Here is a 13295-nt window from a genome sequence, read left to right as displayed (position 1 = left end):
GCCGTGCAATGAGCGTATCGTCAAGCTAGGACCAACGCAACTTGTCAACAAAAACTCAACAGGTAGAAAAAGCAAATCCAACAAAAAAAAATCGGCACACGCACTTCAAAACTTAACTAAAAGGCATCCATTTAGTGAGGGAAGGCAGTTTGCCATCGTGCAGTAATCCAAGGCAGAAGATGCAGGCGATGCCAAGTAAATGTTTTAGGGCTCTAAGTATCATATGAGCAATACAAGACCAAATGTGACTCTAAGATAATTACTGAAACTAGGAATCAGCCTGTGGCCGAGACCAGCAAAGCCATACAGATATACCACTATCTTTCAGCTGGATGAATTCTCTTGAGATTTGTATATAATCTCATCGTTGAATGGTTAGCAAGCTTTGTCTGATGGTATATAAACTTTAGTTGTCCCTCCACGGATTTAGCTGAACTCATCCCGACGAAAGTCAGTGTGCTCTTTGCTCAGATACAATAAAGCAGAAAGTGAATGATGCGAAAACGAGGTGCCTCAACAAGCAGGTGAGCAATGCGGGCTTCATCCGTCAGAAGCGCGAAGGCAGACAGCACCCTGCGACTTTTTGACGATCCCGCCACCACTTGTTGCGCAGATTCAGAGTCATTTTACTACGTTCATTCTGCCGCAGAAAGTAGTAAGCGGGCTGAGCCAGACAGCCTTAATGGCGTCAGCCAAGCGAGTTGATCAATGCTCAGCTGCTTGTTGCGTGCATCATTTATTCTAACATGATATTGTTTTTTTTCTTCAACGAAGTTAACTACTCACTCACTTTGTATCGCATTCTCACAATTTCGTTACATCTACCATCAAGGCTAGGCAAATCGTGGCGGGTTACGTAGCAACAGAAAAACTCAAATTCAAACGGAAACGTAGAGAACATAGAAACGTTAACGAACATAAAAATATAATAATTAACAAAATACAACCGAAAACGAAAATCAATCATTAATCAGTTGAGGTGGCATAGATCAACTAACATGGGCCAACTACTCGGATCCCTCCCAGTTTTACTCTGTTCACTTTCACCATCATCAGTTACATTTGTTCTGGTATCTAATTATCTCTCAAATTAGAAAATCATACTACAGCCAGGCAACGCAATATACGTCCTAGGCACGTCTAAGCTGATTATTCTTCGTTTCATTTCTCTACACGCACACACGACAAGACAAAAATCATGAATTTCATAAGGAATAAAACGTCTGTAGCTTGGCCCTTAGCAGTTCCTCCGCTCGTAAAAAAACCGCGGAAAGTAGTTTAGTACCGTTCTTGTCAACTCTAACGCTGTTAACGCTATTTTGTAAACAATTAGTCACTCTCCAACAGCAGTTCCCTAGTTTATACTGTATCCGTACGTGAGCATAGGTTGAGCGTACGCCTGATCCAGATTGATTTCCATTTATTTACATGAGACTGCGGGGACGAGAATATTTACTGATTGTAAATATTTAGGAGGCAAGAGGTCGGAAATGCCACAATTTACTGTGGCAAATGTTTGACGACACGAAAACTGCATTTATGGACACATATAACTGTAGAGTCACACTGTCTTGAGAAGGTAAACTCTATTGATCTGCATAATAGAAGAGTTCGTAAAGTCAAATTATGTGATATCGTATTATTTTAAGATCAAAAAGCGAGCGATACACAGGGCAAATAACTCTGTGTATGGTCCCCCCCCCTTGCGGGTATCTCACATGACATTTGGCGAAAAAAAAAGCCTTAAAGGACGGTCGGCCTCAATCAGATGATTTCAGATCTAAACGTGTGAATGAAAGCGTTTGGTGGACTATGGTCAAGGTCGCCTAAAGAAATCATTAAGTAAAGACGTAACATCCTTGAGCGCTAAAGAAATGACCAGTACAATAAATCTAGACGTGTTCCAAAGATCTAATCGATCCACAATGTAAACATTGAACTCTAGGTATATGAAAATGTCTTGTATACTATGTTCATACAGATCACCATTTCATGTACGAACGCTGTTATATAATTAAGAACCTTTAGCAAATTACGCCAAAATACAAATACCCAGTGGGCAGAAATCAAGAAAAGGTTTACACAACCAGTACAGTCGTTGTGTAGCTCGAGTCTGCGGTAAATGCCATGTTCTGGAAGGCTAATAAAGATCCCAGTTTTTTTTTTATCTCTGTGTGTATGCATGACTGTGTCTCCCTAGTTAATAGTAGCATCTTTATAGTCGATTTGTGTTTAATAGGTAAGTCTTGTGGGGTATAAACGTGCTGGGTACAAGATAGGTGGTTTGGTTTGCGGCAAGGTGGACCGGGAAAAAGGGAAATGCGGGCAAACAAAAATTGTTTTTTCAATCAAAAGTTCTTGTATTCACGACCAATAGCTGAAGTAAACAAAATGGCGTCTAAGGCTGGTTTATCTGTTGTTGTGTGGTCACTTTGATGCAACCGCAATGATGAGGGATGAGCAGGTAATTCAGATGAATTGAAAAAAGATGGCGCTAGGGAGTATTCTAAGGTTCCTCCTGGCGGGAAGGCGATTGTACAAAGAATACATTTTACACCCGGACTGATCGCTCAGTCCAGCAGATTCAGTTTATCAGTTCCACAGACGCCGAGGTCAAATTGCGGTTTGACCATATTCATAGAAGTGGTGGCGCAAAAAATCCGAGGTAGACCTTCTTCTTTTGCTTACCTTCGCGCGTACAGTCACACAACACAACAACCAGACAACAGCAACACATGGCCAACGTGAACGGGACGCCGGACACTGACAAAGCCGTCCAGAACTTTACGTTCCTTTTTTGTCCAGGCCGTAAAAGACTGAACCGTTAGTTTCGGTCGATGCGCAGGCGTACAGTCGTTGTTTGTTGCGGGTGACTGCCCGCTTTCTTCCTATTTGCTTTTTGGTTGGTTGAAAGCAACGGTTACGGTGGCACTGGTAGACTATTACTTGCAATATTCGACGTGACTTTCTGTAGGGTTGCCTTCTATATCTGTGCCGTTTGCCTGTCGTTGCTATTTCTTGTAGTATCTAGCCGTAGGAGCTTTCACTAGAGACGTGAAAGCTGACTAGCAACACACCAGTATAGATATGGGCATAAACGATAGATACACGCTAGTCGACCGAGAGCTGAGCGTGCACGGCAATCTCAGTGGGCCGTTCGGTGTTGAAGCAGCTAGTCACTCATAGGCTCGCAGGCAGGCCCCCTGCAAATGATTAGTACCCGCTAAAGCAGGCTGCATTGACTTCGACTTCCTTCCTCAAGCCGAATACGAATAAACGAGCCCACAACGATTAATAGCGGCTACGTGGTCAACTAACAACAGCTCTCAGCCGTTGTTTCTCAACGGGAGAAACCCGGCGCCTTGCCTCCTTTCCTGTTAGCCACTCCGACTGGCATAGCTTAGCATCGAGCATGAGATTAGAACGGAGTTCACCGAAGAGATTGGCAGAGAGCGGAAAGCCGCTAGAACGTCAACTGACAAATCATTACAATAAAAAGTAGCCATAGTAGGCAAACAACGCGCTGATCGGACGCATGGATAGACGAATGTACTAACAGACGCGTGGACGAACCGAGAAACTGACAAACCGGTAAACAAATATACGCACACGTACGCTACATATATGGACGGTGCGCGTAAACGGTGCGGCTGAATTGGGGCTGAAGCGGAAAGAATCTCATGCAGATTCATGTGGCATCATGGCGATCAGGCCAAAATTGCTGACGGATGCCATTGAGCCACACAGCCGTTGTCGGAGAGCGGACTACTCTCTAAGAATTATGCTAAAGAGAGACTAAAATGAGACGTACTGAAAACACTTTGACCATTAGATGATGTAGATGGGGCTCTAATCAATAGCCGTTCTAAGACCATCCAGAACTTATGTGTAAATTTTTCGTATCGCAAGTACTTCCACAGGTCACGCTAGATTGCCAGCGGAGTAAGCCATATTGAGTCCAGTGAATCAAGCGAGTTCGTATAAGTAAATGCTAGTTGTGTAGCCGTCCTCAAATATAGCCTTCCTTCATGGGTGCTCACACGAAGCTCTACGGCCTACAATAACATAAGGCAACACAGATCGGTTACACTACGAGCGTAACAGCGCGGCCACCTAATAAAATCGATACCTAAGTGATTTTCTTTGACCATATCAGAAATTCTGCTTCAGATCGGGTTATGATAAAATAAGTATAGTCTATATGTATTTTAGAACGTCATTAGCTTCTTAACGTGCAGTTAGCGCCTTAGCGGCCGTACATGACGACACATGGACCGAATGGACCGAAACACGCGCCAAGAACATGATCACTGTTTCGTCTTAAACCCTTTGCGGTAGCCATATTTGAAATCGAAATCGCCAACGCTCAACATCCAATTGAACTGATAATGTTGGCAATATCTATAATATAGGACACAGCAGTCAATCAACGTTATGAGTAACGTCTCGAATCACCTAGCGAGAGATTACATCACACTCGTCGTCGGGCCGCAGCAGCGTCAGGCAGCTGTTGTCATTGAGATCGAACGAACGAACGAGTGAATGAACGCGCGAGCGAGAGGTAGAGGGCAAGAGATAGAGGGCAAAACCGATTATTACTGATATGATAATACAATAATAACAAACTGAAAGAAGATCGCTTCATCAATCATTCGGCTCCAGAACAGAAGTTCTGAGAACGAACGTCAAAGCGAAAACACAAAGAACTGAAAGGCTTTTAAAAATGTTGTCGAGATGAGCAGCGCCGAAACGAAGAGGATAGGACTGCGCAAGTTATTTCAAAGTTCTGAGTCCAAGTTAGAATAGAATTAAGTTTAAGAGATAAAACCAAACATTGAAGAAGAAAGATTATAAAAGTACTGAGATGAAATGCTCCAGTTTGTTGAAGGCTTTCAAATTTCGTTAGTAGATCCTCTTCGACGCCTGCTTCATTGCTCGACAGCGATAACAACAATAATAATAATAATACTAATTCCAACAACGATAAGACGAACTAGAGAGAAAGTTGTTGCCAAGTCTTCCGCCAGATGGCACCGTGTCCGCCTCACGGCGTGATATCACCATCCGTAACATCTTCATCAACAATTCAATCAATCACCGCTATCAATCATATTATTATCATGTTCATCATCATCATCATCATCATCATCATCATTATTATTAACAACAGCATGCAGTACGTGCAACGAAATTTGTCGCACGTGTGGCGTTCCGGACGTGTTTATCGCCTTTTTCATGAGTACATATATATCTACATATATGTAAATAGGGATCGGGAAGAGAGATCAACAAGGGTTTTTATGGTCGCTGATTTCACCACTGGTTGCTGAGTGGTATATATTTGAATTCGGTGAAATATTTTTAAAAAGTGGACTTCCTTTTGAAGATTCGTTTCTATTAAGTTAGGGAGCGAAAAAACTAGGTTTTCCACTGTCGATGCGACATGATTCAAAGGGGGATAGGTATTTAAGATATGTACTATTTCGTGCTCAGCATATACGTTGAATTCTATGTATGGCTCTATGTATCGTATATGCGTCTAAGCTTATTTGATTTGATTTGTAATGAGTATTACTAGGGCACTTGGTAATGGCGTGGTGATGCTAAAGTTAGGAAGTCAGCCTATTATTATACCATTTGATTCTGCTCCCTTGATCATTCACTCACCTATATATGGTGTGTGGGTGGTTGTTGTGTGGATGATGAGCGTGGGGATCTTGCTGTGCGGCGCTGTTGTTGTTGTTGCCTGCGGGGGCAGTGCTGATCGCAGCGCTGTTTGTGAGAGTGGTCGTTACGCCGGCGCCGGCTACCGCTGCTGTTACCGCTGCAGGGGTACCGCCACCTGTCGCCGACGAACTCGCGACAATCGATACGGCCAAAGTAGGTACCGAGGAAACGATTGCGCCACCACCACCTGCTCCTGGTGCCGCCGTGGACACTGTAACGGCGACCGGGTGGGGCTGGGGGTGACCCGGGTGGCTCGGGTGATTCTGATTGTGGTCGAGAGCGTCCTCGTCAAGGGGTTCCGCTTTAGGCTGAACCACGTGCACGATCGAGCCGCCAACGGTTGTTGTGTTTGTGGCTCCCGATGTGACACCGCCGCCTGCTGCTGCTGCTGCACCTGCTGTTGTTGTTGTCGCAGTTGCCGTCGAATTGTTGTGTGTAAACAGTAGGGTGCCAGCAGCAACTGTGGCGACAACCCCGCCCCCCGATCCCACCGCGTGTCCTTGTTGCTGTTGCTGCTGCTGCTCGAACCCTGTTACCAAAAGAGAGCGTGAGCAGACGATTACGGATCGGTGGAACGACCAGCCGATATGAAGCGACGCAAAGTGACGACAACAAGTCCAAGCGTAAGCCCGGAAGACACAGGATGATCAGGGTTGGTGACAATCGATAACGGTGAAGAGTCGGCGGGGACAAACAGCAGGAGAAAGTAGAAACGAAACGAGCAGATAGAGAGTGATGTTTTAAGAAATTGTAACCGAACATGTATGTTCACCTATGACTCGAGTGAGTTTTTATGCCTTGGTGTTGCAAAAAAAAATTGCAAATATAATATTATAAATAGATTATCCAGTAGATTTGTCATAATTGAGTATACGAATAAACATACAGTGTTATATATTTATACATATATGGATGTATATATACTGGATATAGTATAAAAAATGTATCTGGAACATATGAAACTATATGCATGTATGTGTGCTATACCTAATGAAAATAATAATAATAGTAACAATGCAAGCATGCAAGATAACGGGACCTGGATAACACAAGAAGTATTAAATTAAATAGCCACAATAAACGAAAATAAAAAGGCAACGCACAACCAACTTTGTTGCTGTCACAGTCGTCATTGCAGTAACAAAAAAAAAAAAAAAAAAACGATCTCTTTTAAAGATAACAAAAGACTGACGCCCGTTAAATCAAATCACAAATACTAGCAAATCTAGATTCAATCCGAAGGTACCTTCTAAAAGTCCAACTAACCCAACGGGTTAAATTGTGAACGAGTGACAATTATTACTGTTATTATGATTGAAATTACAATCAAACGTAAACTGAGGTCGTGCCATGCCAAAAGAAAAATGCCAAAAAAAAACAATTTGTTTTTCGATATTGGCTTGACCCCTTACAGTGGATGCTATGTTGCCCCAGCCCGGATCGCCATTTTGGCGAGGCCGCGTGTTCACTTTAGGGCACAATTTTGCGGTTCACTTCGGTGCTCTGTTAGTCACCGTCTGGAAGAGAACAGAAAGGTCCAAAACGATTCAGGTAATCAATCAGTTAGTTAATAAACTAAACCTAAACTATGAACACTTCAGTTTGATAAAAAAAAAAAGGTCGTACTGCAGTGGGTACCTATGTTTATTGGGAGTGATTGACTGTATCTATGTATAGTACTAATGAACTAGGTCACCGGCTCGATTCAACATAGCAAAGTAACAATAGATATCTTCCACAAGAACAATTCTAGGTCATCAGTTGTGGAAGCAGATCGATAACAATCACTGCTCATTTACATCCTGTACAGCCGCATGACTCGAAACTTATGTGCATATAGCATATTTATGAATTTTACCTGTATCAATATTTTCCGAACAAGCCATCAGATTTATATTGGACCACTTGAGGTTGAAAGAGATCTCTGTTAGTTCTTATTTGAATGAGCTAACTAGAGATTGGTGATTATTTTTTAGCTGCTACCACCAACGCCATGTAGAACTATCCGAATGTATCATATGACAGTAACACTTGCATACATACATATAGTAACATTTGTATTATGGATTAGATAAGTGTCGTGGATGGCTGCGATAATAAGACAAACAATTTTTTTTTTGTTATTAAGGTGTAAAGTCAATAAAACGAATACTTCGTGTTAAACAAGGATTATAAGATATAATATATGATTTGGAAACTCGTCAAAAGACAGATACAGGAAAAGCACGTAGAGCAGACTTGTCCTTTCTTTCTTTTTTATGCTCCGCTTCCATCTTTCCGCTTTCGTTCGTGCGCCAGTCTCTGCCCTAATTTCCCGATAGGAGAAATCTAGTTCGGCGTCAGTTCTCCCGCCTAAGTGGGTAAATCCCCCTTCCGTTCGATTTTCTTCCACAGGCTGCTCCATAATAACATCAAACCAACAATACCGATGGTGTAAAAATCAACATGAGTAATAACAGCATACGTTGACTGTCGTCCCTCCCTTCCCCCATCCCCTTCCCCCTAATTCTTCTTCCCTTCAGTCGGTCATGTACTCCCCCAAGTAGCCTTTTCCCTTCTTGCTGCTGTTGCAACAAAAGCTAGACCCCTTTACCGCGATGGGATCCCCTTCCCAATCAGGGAAGGATCACGATCCGTTCCTATCGTTCCTATGGCACGATTTTGTCGCTTTCTGACAAACCTCTCCATTTAGTGAGTGTTGGTGCTGCTGTCGTTGAAGGTGTTAGTATTTGTGATGGCGGTAACGGCCAATAAGGCGGTGCAGGTTCGGCCCGCGTTATTCGCCTCTCTCCAACAATTCGCCCCTTCTCCGTACCCTTCTCAGCAGCAGCTGTCGACTGTCGTTGCTTCGTTCGCCCACTCATGCACTTACTAGCTAGCTAGTAAGTCAGCTTGCTGGCTTACCTGCTATATGAGTAGCGACGAGTTCAGATACTATAGGCTTTGATTCCGCTCCTTCCGTCGAAGGAGGACCGAGCTACTATCGGCTGGTCCTTTTCTAGAATTACTCTTCTTTTCCGTAAGCGCTCTTCGTTCGAGGGACTTAAAGCACCATCGCCACCATCTCCTCCACCAGGTAAACAGATCCAGGACGGAATCAGTCTCCGAAGTAGATTTTGCGCTGCAACATACGCTCTCAACCCTCTATAACGAGTCAGCTATTTTCTACTGTATAAGGACATAATACCTGGTCGTAGATGTTCGCGACCATTTTACTAGTATGTTTTCATAAAAAAACATTATCCCCATGTTTCGCTGTTCTCCTTTAAGCCCAAGGAATTTTTCGTTGTCCAACTTCCAGTACCGAAAATAGTTCATCAGGGCTCTCTGCCACAACGACTTTTGCTTTGCTCAGCCCTGTCTACTGTAGTACTCTATTTAGTGAGTCGTCGCTTGCAAGCCGGTTACTGCGAGTGCCTGAATTTGTACGATCGCTGGCAAATGACTGTACTCGGACAGGACGCGCGGGCTGCTCATAAGTGGCTACTCATGTGGTATAGCAGCAAAAGCGGTGCTAGTAGCACGCCACAAATGGTATTAGCGAGCAAAGCCAATGACCTCGTATGGCATCAAACAGAGGTCCTCCTCTGTAACAAGAGCCCCCTCCTCTATGATCTACCCTCGGCCTCAGCCATTTACCCTCCTCTTCAGCACATGCATTTATCTTTACCCTTTTCGCCCCACGAGGGCCGCTCCACGTGTTACTACTCTTCATTCAGACAGACACTTGCCGAAATGGACGACGCATTGATCCACGAAAATCAAAAGAAAAAGCCTACTGAACGACATATAACTAATGGCCCAGTACGTATCAGCAGCGAGAGTAGTCGTAATGAGCTGCGAGTTGAACTACGCTGGATTAATCCTACAATGCTTGCAGACCACAGAGCAGTGACAGTAAATGCCAATAGAGCACAGCGCAACACAACAAAGCCATTCGAATACCGCCTGAAGGTGCTGATGGTAGACCTCACTAGCCTAATCGTCACCACCATCATTTTGTCATTGGTAGAATGCGGAATGACGGTTTTTCCTGCTGTGATGGATAAAGCGGTCTCATATCAGCCAGCAGTGCAGCATAAGGAGCAGAGAACCAACAGGTCGGCAGACGAACGACAGTGGACATCGCTGCTGTCGCTCCCTCGTTCCTGTCTGCTAAGCTATGAATGAAGGCCGCAAATGCTAAGACATAGCTCCAAACATCATTGTACCGTACGACCACACACCTGATATTAACCACTGCCAATACTTAAATACAATTGCTAGTTGTCGGAAGCCTTGTTGCAACAAAATACGACTAATCAACACGGTAGTATTTTCGTTTCATAACGCCGTGTTCTCGTAGCTTTTTATTATCAGCATTTTTTGGTCTGAAAAAATCGAATTACGGCATCGTTGATTTCTTACACCCTTCGCGCCAACGGCAACGTTAGACCCTTTATATTTGTTTTACCTAGCGCCTATTATGTATGGATTTATCTACATTCGACCTTTATTCATTGCGAACCCACGTATGTGTGCGGTACCGTTGTTTTTGCGTTTAATGAAAGCGACATCTTAATTCATCAAAATAATTTGTTAAACATAATGTCGAACAGAAGTTCACCTAACTGTTACCCAAATCTAAAAGTGTGTCGAAATCGTGACCAGTTGACACAGCATATAGCGACACTCATTAATCATGTCAACGGGACGCAGATATTTTCATTTTTACGCTTGCGGATAGCGAATAATTATCATACTCCTTACAATTCCAAAAGCAAAGTATATATATATATATATATATATATAATAACATGACCGTGGAGCGCGCTTCAATCCACATAAGCCGTGTGGTGCATGACAAACAAACACGTTCATCGATCGCTCTTTTTGTGACTCTCCTCCTGTCTCTTTATTCATTTGCCCGTAAAAAAGCTACAGTCGCGCTCGTTAGACTGGTCCAGCAGGCAAATAGGCCACAACGAACTGGCCCTAAACGGTGTGACCGTAGAGTATCGTCACGTCTCCGCCGTCTCAAGTATCGGCTCCGTCTTTCAGTCGCTGCTGTTGCAGCTACGTTGATCAGTCGCCATTGGCCAATGCTCGCGTATCGTCCGAACGCGCCAATAGTTCTGATCGCGAGAACAGCAACGGAAATAGTGGCAGGACCCGCCGCCAAAACTGACGTTATGCAAATTCCCCGAAACGAACGGACAACATCTAGCTGGTCCACCCTCGATTTTGCCGAGACTGTTGATTCTGTTAATATTGCGCTGGTATCGACGACAACGCTGGTTTACTGAGCGGATGAGTTAACGCCTGCCTAACTGGCTTGCTTGCTCGTTCACTTCCTCACTTACTGCCTGACTGACAGAACGATTAGTTGCTATGCCTCTCAGGCTGCCTGTACACGTTTGTAGCCGCCGTTGTTCCTTCGTGCCGCCGCCGTCGCCACCGTCGCAACGAAGTGATTGTCGGCGCTGTTGTGTTATTATTTTAGCGCTATAGATGCAAAGCCACTGGTCATGGTATCCGCGGACCAGCGTCGACGCCGATAACGCCCAGCGAACAGAACCGAAATGGCGATTTCGGTCGGTTCGCTTCTGATCGATAAGAAATTATTATTGATCGTAGACTGGCTGAGGCGGGTGATGATGATGGCGCTGTTCTTACTTTTTTCCAAGCTATCGTCAAGCTTGTTGCCTGTGCTAAAAAGGCCGCGCAGCAGCTAACCGTGCCCACCAGGCTAGTGCTGGTTGACTAAATGACTAACTCTGTGCCATAGAATGAGAATGTATAGCAGCAAATAGCCGAGCGGTTGCTCCTGGCTGAAACGTGACATAGCAACACGAGCTGTACAAATGTACAGTGGATCGCACTTTAAACCGTATAGGAGGCATGGCGTTGCGACGCGTCACCTAAGCCTCAGGTTTAAGCGGACGGATTTAGGACCGCACAGCTAAACCGTGATGAACGAGCTATCACAATTCACCTGGTCAGAAGGAGCAGGCAAACACACAGGCCACGATGGTTCAGTTGTTGGCTTCGAAAGTTGGCGTCGGTGACCGCTTAGTCGGGCCACGAGCAGCAGGAAAAGGCCAACAAGGGCCAATCTAACGAGACGAGAAACTGAACTCTCACAAATGAAAAAAACAGAACGCAAGATTCCTCATTCTTCGTATAGGTACAGTTGCAAATAGGTTTGATGGCCTGACCACGAATCGACATGATACGACGGCGGCGTTCGAGAGACTAGTCATGGTAAAGGGTAAACACCATTCGCTGCATGGAAACGGATGGAAGGGAGTAGACTCAACAGTCCGAATTGACGCCATGTCTGCGACTGGCTGATAGTATGAACAACTGGCTATCGATATGGCAAGCAGCGGCAATCGAACCGAAATACTAAACAAGCGCCGGTCGCCATTTCACCGAACTTCGACCCGTTTCGAACGACGGCTGGTCAGTAGACGGGCAGCTACTGGTGGCTAAATCGTAGCTGCCCATGAGAGAATAAGGCAGGACGGAACAAAGAAAATTGAAGCGTCATCCCAACTGAGTCGGCTTTGTTGAACGAGTAACAACTAACTGAGTGAATAGCCCGGAGAGACATCCCGTAGTGGAATGTTGTTGTTGTTGTTCCTGTTGTGATGCAGCCATCGCCGCTGCCGCGCGTTATGGCTCTATGCGCTACGGGCTGTAGCTTGTATGGCAATAGTTTTTGCCGGAACTGCAGCAGCAGCAGCTAAAACAAGAAAGACCTGTCTTTCTCGCTCACGGACGCGCTGCTCTTTCTCACCGTTTCATCGAATCTGTAATAGAATAGAATGTCGCTCGTTTTTTGACTGCCGCATATAGCCTCCACCTTAAGTAGCAGAAAGAACAACAGAAATATCAGCGCAAATCAAAGTCACTGCCGTTCTCCGATTTGACCTAACACAGCTGCTCATGACTGCTACCACCATACGGCCTTGGATGGCCACATTCGAGTATCCCGGCCCCTGTGACCCTTAAGTGAGTAGTTACACGCTAAAGTAGGAGCAACGCATCAATTGGCAGAGACGACTTTGGCCGACATCCGTCGGGCGAACCAGCAGTTGAACCCAAAATGCAGACTGTCGAAACAGTCACAAACACACAGAACGGCAACTTCACTTCAGCTCGCCCGACGATCAAAAGAACATGATGTGCTTTATGTTCATCTTGCTGCAGAGTGTTAACGGTCATCGCCTCCTCTGAACTGATCCGTTTCTGTTCGCTTTCCTCTCTCGTTTTGACTTATATAGATAAATCAGCATCGTCATCACCGTGATTATCGTCACCACCGGCGACATCATCGCCTCCACATTGCCAGCGGCAGCAATAAAACCAGTACGCCAAATATAGAGCAATACGTGATATGGCGACGCAGGTAGTAACCAAACCCCTGAGTGAAGTAACAAACCGCTGTCAACCTTCTCTCCTGCGGCCGCAGCCTTGTTCCTCAACTTGCGTTCCTCTTCGATCCCCCTACTCAATCGGCCGACGAATAACAACAACGACACTATCATTGCCTGCGCCAAGTTTTTTTAGCGTCTATATATATA

At 44.8% G+C, this 13295-nt stretch overlaps 2 protein-coding genes across 2 annotated transcripts in view; one reads left to right on the top strand and one right to left on the bottom strand.

Moving 5' to 3' along the window:
• LOC111247818 (UPF0389 protein GA21628) overlaps window positions 1-13295 on the top strand; it is a 39530-nt gene that overhangs the window by 4142 nt on the left and 22093 nt on the right. The window lies entirely within an intron of this gene.
• Window positions 1-13295, bottom strand: part of LOC111247816 (uncharacterized) — a 56565-nt gene that overhangs the window by 25174 nt on the left and 18096 nt on the right. Inside the window, exon 2 of the mRNA XM_086982987.1 lies at window positions 5668-6256. Within this exon, the coding sequence (XP_086839113.1) occupies window positions 5668-6256 (589 nt within the window). The remainder of the gene's footprint in view (window positions 1-5667; window positions 6257-13295) is intronic.

This window comes from Varroa destructor, unplaced genomic scaffold (assembly GCF_002443255.2).
Source record: "Varroa destructor unplaced genomic scaffold, Vdes_3.0 BEIS01000003.1, whole genome shotgun sequence".
NCBI classification, from domain to species: domain Eukaryota; kingdom Metazoa; phylum Arthropoda; class Arachnida; order Mesostigmata; family Varroidae; genus Varroa; species Varroa destructor.
Note: the sequence above shows the minus strand (reverse complement) of the source record. Positions and strands in the feature narration are given on the sequence as shown.